Source organism: Rhinopithecus roxellana, chromosome 6, assembly GCF_007565055.1.
Source record: "Rhinopithecus roxellana isolate Shanxi Qingling chromosome 6, ASM756505v1, whole genome shotgun sequence".
NCBI classification, from domain to species: domain Eukaryota; kingdom Metazoa; phylum Chordata; class Mammalia; order Primates; family Cercopithecidae; genus Rhinopithecus; species Rhinopithecus roxellana.
In genome coordinates this window covers 117,784,864-117,801,488 of record NC_044554.1, presented here as the reverse complement: position 1 = coordinate 117,801,488, position 16,625 = coordinate 117,784,864, and the positions used below count along the sequence as shown (strand labels likewise).

Genomic DNA, 16,625 nt, shown 5'->3' with positions numbered 1-16,625 from the left:
CTTTCGTATTTCCATCGTTCAACGGCTCCTTCACCCACTAGCACCTAAGGCTTGCCCTAAGGAATTCAGCCCCTGCCTCGCGACGGTGCGCTCCGCTTATAGTAGCTCCGTCCTGTCCAATAAAGTTGTTTAAAATAAGAAATGTGCCAGATAACAGCCAAGTCCGACGGAAAAAAAAAAAAAAAAAATCCTGGGGTGGTGTATTGATGTTGGAATGTGCCATTAGTTTCGGAGGGAGGAAAATCCCCGGTGTGAATTTTCTCGCAGGTCGTAGGCCACCACTGGACCTTCGGTCATGCACTGCGTTAGCACCGTAATGGCAAAGATAGGAAGAAGCGCGCAGGCAGGGGAGCCACGGCCGCGCGCACAGGCGGGAATTGAAGACAGCTGCGGAGTGCGTCCCCCACGCTCGTGTGGTGTGCTCTGGGGCGGCCCCCTCGCGGCAGGGCGGGGCGGGACAGGCGGCTGGGAGGCCTGGCGCACAGAGCCAAGGAGGCGGCGGCGCAGCCTGCACCATGGCGTACCCAGGGCATCCTGGCGCCGGCGGCGGGTACTACCCAGGCGGGGTAAGTGCTGACTGCGCGGGATCGCTGCCCAGGCGGCTCCGGGGCGCTAAGAGGCCACCTTGGAGATGCTGCAGCCAGCGGGGTGAGGCGCTGCTGGGCAGCTGCCTGGGCTCCTTCCGCCCTCGGCTTCTCCCTGCGCTCGCGGCCTCGCCCTAGGCCCCTGCGGTTCGGCCTCTCCCCTGGTTTCCCCCGTCCCTTCTCCTGGATGGCTCTACAGGCCCAAGGTGAAGGTGGATTGGGACCCTAGAAGCCCACCCTGCGGCTTCTTGGATACGCGGCGTGAAATCGTGTTAATTGGGTGTTGACTAACCCCCACTTCACCCCACCCCCGCCCCCTCGGTTGCCTCCCAAAGCAACAACAGTCATTTTATTCTAGAATGATACTGCGATATACCTTCCTCCCTCAAAAAAAAAAAAAAAGAAAAAGTGAGAAGGGGGACGGAAAAAAAGGGAAAACCTACTGAAGTAAAAGACCTGTAGGAAGGCAGCCTTGCCGGGCGTCTGGGATGCGCGTTGTCTTGGGAACTGTTTCCGAGACAGGCAGTGTTCCCTCGCCACCCACGAGATACAGCCCGGTCAGACACCTTACTCTTCCCTAGGCTACACCCGTCTCAGAATGTTACCAACTCCAGCCTTCCATCGTTCATAAAACGCTTTTAAAATACCATAAATGCTGTAACAACAAAAGGAGAAGTCCAAGCCCTTTCATTGGCTTGCCTAGTTTGCACTCACCTCAGTAACCTTCAAGTTAATAGGGATTTTAAAAGTTGCTTTATATATGCAGACATCACTTCCACAGCAACTCTTTATGGTCCAAGTCGCCAGTTTTTAAATTACGGGGGTGTGAATGGAAGAGAGGGGTGGAGTGTTGGCAGTGTGTGTCCGGTGGTGGGGAGGTGAGCCTTGTGAAGGGCGGGCAGGCGGGCAGTTGTCTTGCCTTGCACGAAAGCCCTCAGTGGTGAAAGAAGAAAACTTGATTCGGCAGAATGACGTGTTTGTGTTTCCTGTTTCACAGTATGGAGGGGCTCCCGGAGGACCTGCGTTTCCCGGACAAACTCAGGATCCGCTGTATGGTTACTTTGCTGCTGTAGCTGGACAGGTTAGCTTTTCCCTTTAATATTAAAGAGCCGTTATTGTCCACATTTGTGGTAACTTTTGATATAGTGACACAGAAAAGCGAACTTCCTCTGGTATTGAGTCCCTTTGCTTCTGCAAAAGAAAAAAAAAAGAAAAAAAGAAAGTTCTTTGTTTCTTATTTTAGTTGTTTATTTCTGAATGTTCAGAATAAATTAGGACAAAGTGTTACTCGTATTTATGTGAGTTCAGTTCGAAACCAAACTTGTGGTTGAATTAAAGGGTCCAGGGTGGTTTCCAGCGAAGAAATTCAAGATCTAGTAAATATAAACCCTTGTTTGTACAACTTAAAGACGTATATTAGTAATTACATAGCCCGATTCTAATGGGCACTTCCTTTGGGTTGAACTTGATTGCTAATCATTCACCCATTTAGGAAATATGGTAAAAACCCACCAGGTTCTAAATAAGCAAGTTACTGTCCCTTTATGAGTATCAGGAAATTAATCTTGTGAACAATGTAGTTTCTCTTTGACGCAGATGCTGTTCTAGGTTAGCCCCTCCCCCTCCGTGTCCTTATTAGGTGCTGTGGCCTGTTGACCCAGAGAAGCAATTAAGGTCAGCTCCCCAAGACCTTTCACTTGTCTGCATTCTGCGTCGTATGGCAGGAGCTGTCTTACATTGACAGGTGCTATCTTACATTGTGAGAGGACACTTCCCTAGCTCATGAGGTCACTGTGTACAGTAAATATACTGTCGGTATAACCCAGACATGTCCAGAGGGGATGTTTGTTCTTATGAATTCAACCTAGTCTTGTTTTGACCAAAAGTTAGAAATAGCAAAATCTTAATGTGAAAACTGTAGAATATTATGGGATAAAAAAACCGAAGACCACTTTTTAAGGTAGTATTCTAAGAAATACAGCTTAAGAAATTGAATGGAAAAATAGTCTAAAATTGGAAGACCTTCCCCTTAAGTATCTACTTAATCTGTTAATGATCCGTATCTTTGAAACCACAAGACATGGCAAACCTCAAGACCAGCATTCTTAGATTGCCAGTGCCTCCAGCATGTAAGTGACCCCACCTGCTTAGCTTTCAGCAGCCCTGGCCTGTATTCAGCATACCCATTGTCTTTCAAATTGTTGATCTTGCTCCTCATTTATAACTTATAATACCCAGTGACTTGAGGATTTAGGTATTTTATTTTAAAGTCCCTAAAAATCCCATATATCTAGTTCTTTCCCAGTTCAGCCAGTGAATGGGCACTGGGAACCTAATGTGTATCTTCCAGATGTATTTGTGCTCTGAAAAAAAACATTCATTATGTCATAAGAAAAAGTGACCAAGGAGGCCTCTTTCTGTTTGAACCAAGCCTTCTCTTTACTTATGTCTGGTGTGTACCTTGCTTTGTCCACCTGCCTCAAACAAAAACAAAAAAAAAACAAAAAACAAAAAAAAAGAAAAACAAGGAATTATGATTTTAAGCAACTTATATAAATTATTTTAAAATGTTTAGCTGTAGCAGTTTCCTAGCTCAGATTGACAGAAGAGTAGTTGCCAAGACAGACTCTTTCTTTCATCATTAAATTTCTTTTGGCAGTGGGTTAAGGAAAAGAATGCCCATTTTTGGAAGGCATTCCTTTTAATAAAAAGTCATGCATGATGATACTGATTTTCTTGGTTGTTATTGCTTCATTGAATGCTGAAGGTAAACAAATAACTTGAAAGTACAAATCACTATTATGATCCCTCTAATTTGTTTTTCAAAAGGATGGTCAGATAGATGCTGATGAATTGCAGAGATGTCTGACACAGTCTGGCATTGCTGGAGGATACAAACGTAAGTTGACAGTCCCAAAGTTTGTCTAAACATACTCGTGTTTCCTATTTTAGCTGTTACTTGTGATTACAGCCTTCAAGAAAACTGGGCTTGTCTGATCTAGCAAAGTTTAGAATTCTGAACGCTAAAATAGAGTACTATTTCAAAATGTTGATTTGAAAACAGTTGTTAAATCACTCCAGGTTGGGCACAGTGGCTCATACCTGTAATCCCAGTACTTCAGAGGCCCAGGCGGGAGGATCACTTGAGGCCAAGAGTTTTTGGCTGCAGTAATCTGTGATTGTACCACTGCACTCCAGCCTGAGCAACAGAGCAAGACCTTGTCTCTAAAATAATAGTAATAATAAATTATTCCATCCTACCTGCCAATTTAGTGGATCAGATTTGGGTTTTGTGTACCTAGAACCAGTGAGACAGTTTGGGTGGCCTCCTTCACAGAGGACAAGGTAGAGTGCTGAAATGGAATGTGCCAGGTCAGGTGTCATTAACTGACATTAGGAACTAACATTTACTGTTATTTGCCAAAAGCCTACTCTGTCCTCACCTGGTGGCACTTAGGGCTTTGAGTGGCTGCTCCTGCACCCCTGGTCCCTGAGTGGCCTATCCTGCACTCCTGGTCTGAGCTTTGAGCATGCTCCTGCTAACGTAAGTGGTTGCCATGACATCCCTCAGGTCTTTCCTCTTCCACTTCATAGAATGTGTTCAGGCTAAGTGGGAAGTACCCTTTCTACTTATTGGACCTTCTGCTCCATAATTCAGCCCTAACCCTACCACTGCCTTTTGAGCACTCTGCCATGAGCTGAGAGTAGTGAAATATTGCAAAGATGTTCCATCCCTGGCAGGGCACAGTGGCTCACACCTGTAATCCCAGCACTTTAGGAGGCCAAGGTGGGAGGATTGCTTGAGCCCAGGAGTTCAAGACTAGCCTGGGCAACATAGTGAGACCTTGTCTCTGCAAAAAATTTAAAAATTAGCCAGGCATGGTGGCATGCACCTGTGGTCCCAGCTACTCAGGAGGCTGAGGTGGGAGGATTACGCGAGCCCAGGAGGCGGAGGTTGCAGTGAGCCAAGATTGTGCCACTGCACTCCAGCCTGGGTGACAACCTGTCTCAAAAAATCCAAAAAATTGCTGCATCCCAATTGGGGGCTTCTCATCATCCAACACACATGAAGTGGTTCCTCTTGAAATTAGATCTTGTGAACATGATAGATTTCCAGGGTAGAGAATAATGTCTTGCTTCAAATACATTACCTGCCAACTTCTTTGCCAGTTGTTAATTGAGACAGAACATCAAATTGAAGACCCAGTTTCATGGTTAGCTGTGGATTAAAATGTTCAAACTAGAATTCACACCTGTGAATTTATAGTGGCCTTTTTAAAAAAACTATTTGACATGCCACGTATTAGATGTCTGTGTTTGAACTCTTTGTGTTTGTTTTCATCATCCTTTGTTTTATGTGACTTTAGTTTGGAGGAATTAATACAAACAAAGAACCTTTCAAGTTCCTGTTATTTAATCTAGTCCTAAACAAAATAAGCACTTTTTGGATTAAGGGATGTTCTTCTTTACTGTGTAGGTAGTACATTTAAATTGTTAATTGTTACGCAGTTGAGCTGGTAAACAAGGTAGGCCTGCCTAATAGCAGGGTTTATCAAAGTGCAGTGAGATCACAGCATGGCTTGTTATTCTACACCCTTTCAGTAGATGAGGTGTGGTAGATTTTAGAATCTGACTAACAAAATGGGTTATATATTCTGAGAGGAGTCCTTTTAAAATTTCATTGAGAAAGCCACATTTAGTGATGGCCTTAGATCAGTGCATTTCCTGAGTCATGGGGACTATGTGATTGAATCCATTTGCCTCCTCTCTGGTGGCTGTACTGAACCACAGAACCATCCTGCCTATGAGGTGTCAGGGTTTTGTAATACAGATATCATATGGAGATTAGTCTTTTAAACCCAGCTTCCAAACCAAAAAGCACAGATCCGAATTGGATGGGCCAGTGGGATACTCCAGCTCAGAGCCTATGGGCCCTTCTTAACCAGTTTAAAAGGAAGCAGTCATACCTAGAGGTGGAGTTGGTGAGAGAAGTTATGTTCCAGTCAGTAAGATTGTAATTCAGCTTCTCTTTTTTTCCTGAATTTAGTTGTTTATCTGTGGTAAGGTTGAGAGAAACAGCTGGAGGTAGGGCTTTCCTTCTAGGTCCATTATATTGTATGTTTCTGTGAGAAGAAAAGATGTTTGAGGCATTCTAGTACAATGAATAGAAGAGAAGAAAAAGAGTAAAGGTAAAATTACAGCAGAGATTCTTTGGAAATTATTAAAATTAACATTTGATTTAAATAATTTATTTTAAAATGTTGAATTGATAATTTAATAATTTATAATTATATGTCGTTACATTTATATATCACAACTATATAATACTTATAATTTTAATTTTAAATAATTATTTAAAGTAGAATTAACACTAATAAAAGCTATACTATTAACAAAATTGAGAAAGAGTTTTCCTTACCCAAACTTATTGGACATCAGCATTCTAGTTCATTGGAACTGTCTGGAATGGTATTTTTTTTGTTGATTCACTTTTGTTCACTGCCATCTCACTGCCCTTTCAGATCCCTCTCACAAAAGATGACCAGATTCCTGATCTTGATCTGTCCCTCTCCTCCTCAGTCTTTACTAACAGCTTAGAAGGAATTCAGGATCCTCTGTCATGCAGCCTCCCCTGACCAAACATATTTTCTCCCACTCCTTTTGTACTCTTTGAAAGTCATATTGAGCTCTTCACTTACACTTTGCCTGTCCTGGGCCTTCTACTTCTCTTTTTGCTTATGCTGGTCCTTAGCTGTCACCAAATGCCCCCATCATTCTTGTCATTCAAGGCTTGGCTTAAATTCTATGTCTTCTATGAAGTCTTTCTTGATTCTCTTACTAAGAAGGAGCCTCTCACTTCTCAATCCCGTCTAGTACTTTCTGGCGCCTCCATTATATTTCAGCACTCTACCATGATTAGGGTTGTATGTGTATGTGACTTATCTTTTCCTTAGACTGTCAGCTAGGGCAGTCTGCAGTTTCACAATTGTATCTCCAAAGTTGCTGTTACCCTGAGCCCTGAACATAATAAGGACTTAACAGGTGGCTGTTGAGTTAATGAATATGGAAAATTTTCCAAGTCAGAAAAATCATAGCCCTGTAGCCTCATTGGCATTTTGATTTAAGATTATACATTAATTTTTGAGCATTAGTAAAGATCAGAAAATTTTATTCAAAAAACATTCTTTCTTAGACGATCTAAGAGGGTTGTACATATAAAATGCAAGGCTCTAACAGCTTCCTGCGTGGGGGTGAGAATTTGGTGCTATCCATCCATTCATTCAACCAGTGCATTTTTAGTGAACACTTCCTATGAGCTAGGTGTTGGCTCTGTAGCCACAATCAATGCCTGGGTGTTGGGAAAAGCACTGGGATAAGTAAGGAGAGAGGCTGTGGAATCACATAGGATGGGCACATAATCCAGACAGGAGTCAGGAAAATTTTCCTTGCAGAATTGATACCTAAGCTGAGCAGAAGTGAAAGTTCATCAGAATTGAGGCCGACCATGAAATGAGTGGGATGGGGAAGTTGTGTCCTAGGCTGTTAGAACAGCATGTGCAAAAGACCCAGAAATAGCATGGTTCAGTCAAGAAACTGAGAAATTCTCCATGAAGATAGTGTACGGGGTTGAATGAGAGTAAGAGATGAGCTTGACTGGCAAAATAAGTGTGTTACCTTATGTGCCAGTTAAGGTGCTTGGACTTTATCCTGAGAGCAGTAGATCACTGATACTGGGTTTTACATAGGAGAGCACATAACCACCCCTGACTGTAGGGTAAAGACAAATAAATTGGGGGACATGGAAGTAAAACAAGAGTCAGGGCTGTTAGTCATACAGGTGAAAGAAATGCTAACTAAAGAGACAGTGGGGCTGGAAATGGACTTTACAGCTGTTTAGAAGGTGATTGATTATTGGTGGAGAGGGAATTGAGGAGGCTCCCAAGTTTCTGGCTTGGGTGACTGCTGAGTGGATGAGGGTGCAATTCATTAACAGAGATAGAGAAGCTGTCTGCCTCATAGCCCCTTCAGTACCTTCACGTGAGCCCAACACAGTCGGCTCTGCCTTGTGGTTGTCAGGCCATCCACAGCAGTAGTTCTTAAACCTGAGCAGCATTGGCATCACCTGGAAAGCTTACAAAAACCAGATTGCTGGGTCCTGCCCTAGAGTTTCTCATTCAGAGGTCTGGTGAGCCCTGAGAATTTCACCTCTAACAGGTTTCCATGTGATGCTAGTTCAGGTGGAGCCAGCTGCTTTAACATAAATATTATATCACTTGCACATTTGCTAAAATTCAGCTTCTGATTTTATTGGTGTAGGTTAAGGGCTGAGATTCTGCAGTTCTTCAGACTCCTGGGTGATGCTAATACAGCTGGTCCAGGAATCACACTTAGAGTAGAATGATGGTCTCAACCTTGGCTGCTCACTAGAATAATCTGAAAAGCTTTTTAAAAATACAAATACCTGGGTCCCACACCCAGAGTTCCTGATTTAATTGTTCTGTGGTGCAGCCCAGGTATCAGAATCTTTTAAAGCTTTGATTTTGATAAGCACCAGGGTAGAGAACTACAGCTCCAGATTGGAGGAACTTCATACCTCCACACAACTTAAAAGTCAGAATGAAGAATCTCCCAGCTCTTTCCCAAAAGTGTAAAAAGTGCTTCCTCCTCCTCTCATCTAAGAGAATATTATCTGTGGATCGGATGGAGATTGAAGGACCTAAATAGAAATAGTCACTAGTCTTTTATTTCCAATAAAGAATATGCCAAATACAGGAATCTATTAAATGTGTAAAACCTCTAGTTTGCACTGTTGGGACACATTACAGTAATTAGCGCAGTTGTGTTTTAATTTCAGTTTGGTTAGAGAAAAATTATGAAGCTAGAAAGAGCTGTAAAAAATGTTAGTTCTGTATGTTAACAAACTTGCAGAATTTATACCAGCTTTTTCCCACGTGACCCTTGTCACTTCTGCCATTTAGCCTTATAGCTTCTTTGTACCCAATTTCTTCAGTCATTGATTCCCATTAATACAATGTAAGAGGTTATTTGTTTTTAATTTCCTAATGCTTAGATTACCAGTAACCACACCCACTGCGTATGCTCTGGTTTGGTTACATAAGTGAGGTACCATAATGCCCTCAGAACACTCCTAAACTGTAGGTAAATTAAAAAGGCTTCTGAATAATGGCCACCACTGAATTGGTCATGGGGTCTTATCTAGAGTACTCTTATTTAACACATAATTCTAACACCCATATTTATCTGGTTTCATATATAAGCTAAGAGGTCATACACTATTTGAGGTAGCAGGTTACTGCTTAGTACCTGACATTGAAGGGAAAATAGAAAAACAATCAGACACAAAATTAGCAAAACCAGCAATTTATAGTCATTTATGAGTTAGAACAAAGCAACCCCAACTTCCCACCCACCATGTTGGATATAATACATTATGGTTCATTATGGTTCATTATGGTGACTTGAACTCTCTATATTACACTTTCAAAGCAAGAAAGTTTGAACAGTACTATGTAATACTGTTTTTGTTTTTTGTTTTTTGTTTTTCTTTTTGAGACGGAGTCTTGCCCTGTCACCCAGGCTGGAGTGCATTGGCACGATCTCAGCTCACTGTAACCTCCTCCTCCCAGGTGCAAGCAATTCTCCTGCCTCAACCTCCTGAGTAGCTGGGATTACAGGCATGCGCCACCACGCCTGGCTAATTTTTGTATTTTTAGTAGAAACGAGTTTTTGCCATGTTGGCCGGGCTGGTCTCAAACTCCTGACCTCAGGTGATCTGCCTGTCTTGGCCCCCCAAAGTGCTGGAATTACAGGTGTGAGCCACCATACCTGGCCTATGTAATACTTTTTAAAAGGAATTCTATCAAAGTTATTTAAATCAAATTTGGGTTCCTAGCAGAAAATCCTCTTTATGGAGAAAAGGCTACTTTGAAGTTCCACATGATTAGTCACATGTACATTGAGTAGCATGTAAAAATAAAAGTGTATGATAGTCATGTCTAATTAATTTGAATGTATCCAGTGTAATGTGAATTTTTGGATTCGTGTTAATATGTATGTACTTTTCTTGATTTAACAGCTTTTAACCTGGAGACTTGCCGGCTTATGGTTTCAATGCTGGATGTATCCTTTACCTTGATTGTTGTCTAGAATATTTTTTTCTAAAATTCTAAAGGAATTCACCTTAGAATTAATACCTAGTAAACACAAAGTAATAAATGATCACTAAAAAGCTTTCTGAAATAATTAGTTTCTGTTATAGGGTATAATTTGGTGTGAATAAAGGAAGAAAAGAAATTTAGTAAACAGAATGTTGTTCAGGAATTCAAGGAAACATCAAAGTATTATAGAACGAGTATGGAGTCCAGAGTGTCAGGACAGCTTTTTTTTTTCTTTAACATTGCTTTAACATTGATTCCTCTGCAAGTGATGGGATTTTTTTCATATCCCAGTTGTTGGACTGAGTTTAGCTAGTGCTGACTATCCACTATTTATCCACCAGTCCATCCCATGTCATTTGTCTGGGAGCACTAAACAAGGGAATAGTAGTACCAGAGATGATGGTAGGACAGAAGGGCAAACAGCATAGCCTGAAGCACCCAGAAAGTACAGCCTAGTTCCAGTAACAAGACCGCTTTTTATAAGTGGTTCACAGTGGCAACGCTATTTCCTTATAATCAGGTCATGTAAGTTATCTTTTCCCCACAGTAAAAATAGGTACTGGAGCTTTTTCTCCATAGCCCCTTTTTGTTCTATTTTTAAATCATTAATCTTACATCATACCAAGAATAATCTACAATAACTTTTTTAGTCATTGAATATTGAATTCCCCTTATCCTTGATCTTTCATTTAATCCTTAGAAAATATTGCAAAATACAGCTCTGATCCTTGATTACAGTTCAGAGAGATAGGTCTGGCACAATGGGTTTCAATGAATTTAAAGAACTCTGGGCTGTACTGAATGGCTGGAGACAACACTTTATCAGTTTTGACACTGACAGGAGTGGAACAGTAGATCCACAAGAACTGCAGAAGGCCCTGACAACAATGGGTGGGTATGGCTTACTAGAACTCTCCATTCATTGGTAGAAGTAAGTTGTTTTTTATTTTTAAAACTAGGCTGGGTGCGGTGGCTCATGCCTGTAATCCCAGCACTTTGGGAGGCCAAGGAGAGTGGATTGCCTGAGCTCAGGAGTTCAAGACCAGCCTGGGCAACATGGTAAAACCTCATCTCTACTAAAATACAAAAAAATTAGCTGGGCATGGCGACATGCACCTGTAATCCCAGCTACTCAGGAGGCTGAGACAGGAGAATCACTTGAACACAGGAGGCAGAGGTTGCAGTGAGCTGAGATCGCACCACTGCACTCCAGCCTGGGCGACAGAGTGAGACTCCCTCTCATAAATAAATAAATAAATAAATAAATAAATAAATAAATAAATACTACCTGAAGGCAGTTTCTGTTTTCTTAGAAATTGTGTGTGTTTATAATTAATATGAGTTCACAGTCTTAAAAAATAAAATAGTGCTTATTTTTTGTATTTTTAGTAGAGACGAGTGCTTATTTTATTTTTATTTTATTTTATTTTTTAATGGGCTTTTGCCATCCTTTAACCTTTTTACTGGGTGACTTTTCTTTTAGGATTTAGGTTGAGTCCCCAGGCTGTGAATTCAATTGCAAAACGATACAGCACCAATGGAAAGATCACCTTCGATGACTACATCGCCTGCTGCGTCAAACTGAGGGCTCTTACAGGTGAGTTCTATAAGGTCATGTCATCACCACAAGCCAAGACACAGTTATTACATTTCATCTCTTAGTGCTTCTCCTTTTATTCTTCCCCAATTTTTTTCTTGCTTTAGTATTTCAAATTACTGTTAAGCATATCTAGCAGAATAATTTTTGGGGTTTTTTTTCCAGAATTTATTTTAGATTAGTAAGTAATCTGCCATTAAAATAAACAATTAAATTTTACTAAAATGTTCTAAAACATAATCAGCTAACTTGTGCATTTTTGATCAGATTATGATGAATTTTTCCCTAGAATGTGACATATCTGGAAAGAATGAAATTAAAGTAAAATCCTTTTCCATAGGGCAGAGCTGAAATGGTGGAGAAACTGATCACAGCCTATTTGTTATATCAGGGACTCTGTTTCTTAAGCAGTATCTTTGTTATTAAGAAGCTAGAAATTCTGTGCTTTTATCACAATTAAGTAATGGCCATGGAAGTTGCACAGCTTTTACTGACTTTGGGTAAGGTATTTTCTCCAGATCCACATTGAAAAAGCCGGCCAACTTCTGCCTGTTACTTTGTTGCATATTAAATATTTTACTATTCATATAGTTGGCTTCTTTGCTTTGGTCTTTTGTTTATGTTAATTGGTTGCACAATTTAAATGTTATTGCAATGTGAATTAAATGCTAAAATGACTAACTTTTATGATGTTAGAAAAACCATTTAAAGAAAAACCATAAATTTTACTGTGTTGTTTTACAGACAGCTTTCGAAGACGGGATACTGCTCAGCAAGGTGTTGTGAATTTCCCATATGATGATGTAAGTTAGAAATTAAGAGATACAGTAGATGAAAAAGATGTACACCAGATGGGTATCCCTTTGAAATTAGCTGTTAAGAACATCTTAAGGATGCCAGAGACATAAGGGATTCAAAAGTTAGAAAGAGTTATCATCCAGAATTTATTAATTTCATGTATTAGTCTTAAATATAGTTAGACTATGGTTTGATTTGCATTCAAAGACCTGGGTTCAAGACCCAGCTTGTTGTATTTATTAGCTGGATCACTTAAGCGGGTTTCTTAATTGCTGTGGTACTATATGAATAAAGAAGATACAGCAGTAATGCCTTTTTCTCTGAGCTGTTGTAAGATTTCTACTAGAAATGCCCTTGAAAAACACTATGCAGATATAGTATCTGCTTTTATCTTCTATAAACAAATCATGTCAGTCATTGAGAATAGATAACAGCTCAATAGATTTGCATACCTATGTTCTTCATTGAGGGCATAAGGCAGGCACCAACTTAAATCACAATTTTTTTTTTTGAGATAGAGTCTCGCTCTGTTGCCCAGGGTGGAGTGCAGTGGTGCAATCTTGGCTCACTGCAACCTCCGCCTTCTGGGTTCTAGCGATTCTCCTGCCTCAGCCCCCTGAGTAGCGGGACTACAGGTGTGTGCCACTACACCCGGTTAAGTTTTTTTGTATTTTTAGTAGAGACGGGGTTTCACTGTGTTAGCCAGGATGGTCTCAATCTCCTGACCTTGTGATCCATCCGCCTAGGCCTCCCAAAGTGTAGGGATTACAGGCATGAACCACTGCTCCCGGCCAAATCACAATTTAAAACAAGTTATTTACTAAACTAGCCACACTAAACGAGGTTAGGGTAAAGCCATGTAACCAGTGTGAACATAACCAAGTGCCATCTTTGATGGCATTAGCTGGATGTATATAACAAAACTAGCGAGATTGGTTACTTGTTTCTTCAGTTTTTGCTCAGCCATTGATTTAAAAAAACAAAAAAACAAAAAAAACTTGAACTGAAATGACTGTAATCACTGAATATTCCATTCTCCATTACAAAATATAAGATGCATATATTTTTGGTTTAGCAGCTGCTGCAGTTATAAGTACACTTTTAAAAGCTTAGTATGTGTGTGTGAATATGCTTTTTTTACCTACTTATGGGTGTGTTCTCTTTAACATGCGTTAACTTCTTAGTTGACAGTCCCCTTGCTGTTTCTAAAGATCAGGAGGCTGCCTGGAGAATGGAAAGAAAGACCATGGGCCTTGACTTCAGATGGGGCTACTTAAAAAATTTCTAAACATCCTGATCCTTATTTTCCTTTTTCTAAAATAGGGATAATCACCTTGACCTTGCGATAGAGCTGCAAGGGTTAGCAGCTTACAGTACCTTACTAGTGTAGGGAACACTGATAGAGCAGAATCTATTGCTTTATGTTTAGTGGGGAAGCCAACATTTCAGAGCAAATACCAGTATTTCTAATCTCAGGTATCTGAAGGGTTAGCTGTTCTGTTTCTGTCCATACATACACTTGCATGCTACAATTTATTTTAATAAAGCAGATTTTAAGGGAATAAACTGTTTAAGGTGTTCCATTAGAGTAATGGGGTAATACTGTGCAGTTCGGAAATCCCCACGTGATACAACAGTATAAACTCCAGTTATTTGTGTTTGTGGTAAGTGCCTTTGACCACGACCATTTCTAGAGTCTGAGATATTATTTGGAATTTAAATAATTATTTAAATAATTATTTAAATTATTTATCCATTGAAGTTATATCTGCTTTCTCTAAGAAGTTTTGATGTGAGAAACCCTATGGATTTTATATTACACTGCTTCTCTAAAAAAAGGAAACTTTTCCATCTATCATTTACTCATATCTTAGAAAGTTGTAGGGGTTGTTTTACCCATGTTCAAATTAGAAAACCCAATGCAAGCTGCCAGAAATAGGCTGTGCTGTATAAGTGTTTTGAGGTCTGTCATGTAACGCTGATTTTTCTTTCAGTTCATTCAATGTGTCATGAGCGTTTAAATCAAGAGGAAGCTGCATGAATGTAATCGACATTCCAAATGGAATATCCTCCTTTGCTTGTCCTCTTTGCCTTCGGTAATATGTGTAAACTTACATCACGACTTTCAACAGCTGTTGTAAAGTTTATTACTTTATGTAAAATTGAAGTTTTGTTTTTAATTTTGATAATAAATTCTTTGGAACTTTAATAAGATCTAGTCTGTTACACCATTTAGAACTTTCCTGAGCCATTATCAGTCATGCCTTATTTTCTTGCTAAAACTGTGTAAATTTAAGTATGCAAAATGTTTAAGTCGCATTATTTATTTTTCATTGTGAGACACTAAAAACTGTTAATCAGACTACAACTGTTACCTTTCCTCTCCTAGAAAGAATACGCCACACATAAAAACTTAGGTAAATGACATAGACCCACTTGGGTGCAAAAGAACAACAAAAAAGGTAATCCAGTAATCCCTGTCAGGATTCATCTTAGTAGAAATTTAGCACAGGCCCTTTAAAACCTATTGAATAATTTGAGTGGCAAATACTATGTGTCACCAAGTCCCTTTTTGTCATCTATTTAAACTTTTGTTAACTATACTTAAAAATCTTGTACATTATAAGCTTAACTATATAAAAAGAAAATTGATAGAAAAAGACTAAGGGAATATATGAAAATATTAACAATGTTTATTTTTGATTAATAGAATTCTAGATGACTTTAATTTTCTTTATATATTTCAGCATTTTTCAGATTTTCTATATGCTTTCCTTTTAAAATCAGATTCTAGTTTTTAAAATACTGATACATCCATTTTGATATACCATGTGTTCACACTTTAAAAAATACACATAGCAGAGTATTGGAAGGTATGTACCAAAACATTGATCTGGCTACCACTGGGAGTCAGGAGCATGAGTTCATCTTCTCCCTTCTTACTGCTTTTCCAAACATACTCCAGTAAGCAGGTACTACATTTATAATGGAAGAAATTTTTTAAAAAATTTTAAGCTGTACACTTTCAAGTAAGATCTGAATGCTAATGCTGGCTTGTGCCTCTTTCTATGTGGTTTGGTCATTATAGATAATGCCAAGTTTCAGTTTCCCCATCTTTGAAAAGGAGATAATATGTTATCTCTTGGGAGTAGTTCTGAATATGAAAAGTGTGTTGATACAAGAAGCACTAACAATGTTTGTTTCTTAAATTTAAAGGTGGCCTGTTTGCCTTTTTTATCAAGAGAGCTTAACAGATTAAAAAATGAAATTAGGCTATTTTCTACTTGCCAGCAGAGTATCTGTCTTATTTTAGGATGCAGCATGAGACTTACCATTCAACTGAACAATTAGTTGTCAACCAATGAAAATAAAACATTTTCTCTAAGCATCTTTAGCCTCATTTCACTATTAATTTTTAAACTATTGTTAAAATACATATTATTCAAACCTAACATGTAACTATGACAAGTTAGTTAGCCCAGGTTACATATCAGAATGTGAAGCAGCCTGCTATATATTACACGGTGACTATAGATTGCATCTCCCTATATTGTCTATGAGGCCACAAAGCTCTGCTTGAGCCTGGGCTGTCTAGAAAAGGGCCAAAAAAGGGGCTCAGAGGATTAGGAGGCAGGGAGCTCACCTTCAGTGTCCCAGCGCCTGCTGTTTGGTTTCAACTCACCAGGGTCCTCTGAGGAAATCATAGTTTAAGGAAATGGTAATTTCCTGGTTCAGGATAAGCAGTAGGGAAGAAGGCCCTTGCTGAAGGTTATGGGCCATATTTGAACAAGTCCCAGGGTGTGCTGCATCAATTGTGGTTCTGAATTGGCTTTGGGGTAAATGCTAAAGTATTACAAAACCATCCCTCTGACATTATATTAGTTTGTTCTCACACTGCTATAAAGACACTACCCAAGACTGGGTAATTTATGAAGGAAAGAGGTTTGACTCACAGTTCCACATGGCTGGGGAGGCTTCAGGAAACTTGCAGTCATGATGGGAGGGGAAGCAGACACCTTCTTCACAAGGCAGCAGGAGAGAGAAATGCAAGCAGGGGAAATGCCAGACGCTTATAAAGCCATTAGATCTCATGAGAACTCACTATCACAAGAACACAGTGGGGGAAACTGCCCCCATGATCCAATCACTTCCCTCCCTTGATGTGGGGCTTACAGGTCCCTCCCTTGACACATGGGAATTACAGTTCGAGATGAGATTTGGGTGGGGACACAGAGCCAAACCGTATCAGACATCATTCAGTTAATTGTTTTAATTATTGATACCTCAAAACGAATCTCTTTATCTCCTCCCCTTTTGCTTTCACCCATTCTTTCCAAAAGCATGGAGCATAGTCTTCAGCATGTCCCTGCAGTTAGAAAGATTCCTTCCCCTTGACAAATTTGATGTATTCATCTCCTTTAATTACAGCCAGTCTTCATTACAAGTGGAATCTGTTGCCTTCTATTT

General features: G+C 39.9%; 1 protein-coding gene across 1 annotated transcript; it reads left to right on the top strand.

The window, feature by feature from the left end:
- The first annotated feature begins 415 nt into the window (after positions 1–415).
- On the top strand, positions 416–15,546 carry SRI (sorcin). Its single transcript, XM_010370660.2, has 8 exons — positions 416–566; positions 1,582–1,665; positions 3,414–3,483; positions 9,682–9,725; positions 10,507–10,654; positions 11,247–11,360; positions 12,105–12,163; positions 14,153–15,546. The coding sequence occupies exons 1-8, from the start codon at positions 516–518 to the stop codon at positions 14,177–14,179; spliced, it is 597 nt and encodes a 198-aa protein (XP_010368962.1). The 5' UTR covers positions 416–515; the 3' UTR covers positions 14,180–15,546.
- The last annotated feature ends 1,079 nt before the right edge of the window (positions 15,547–16,625 follow it).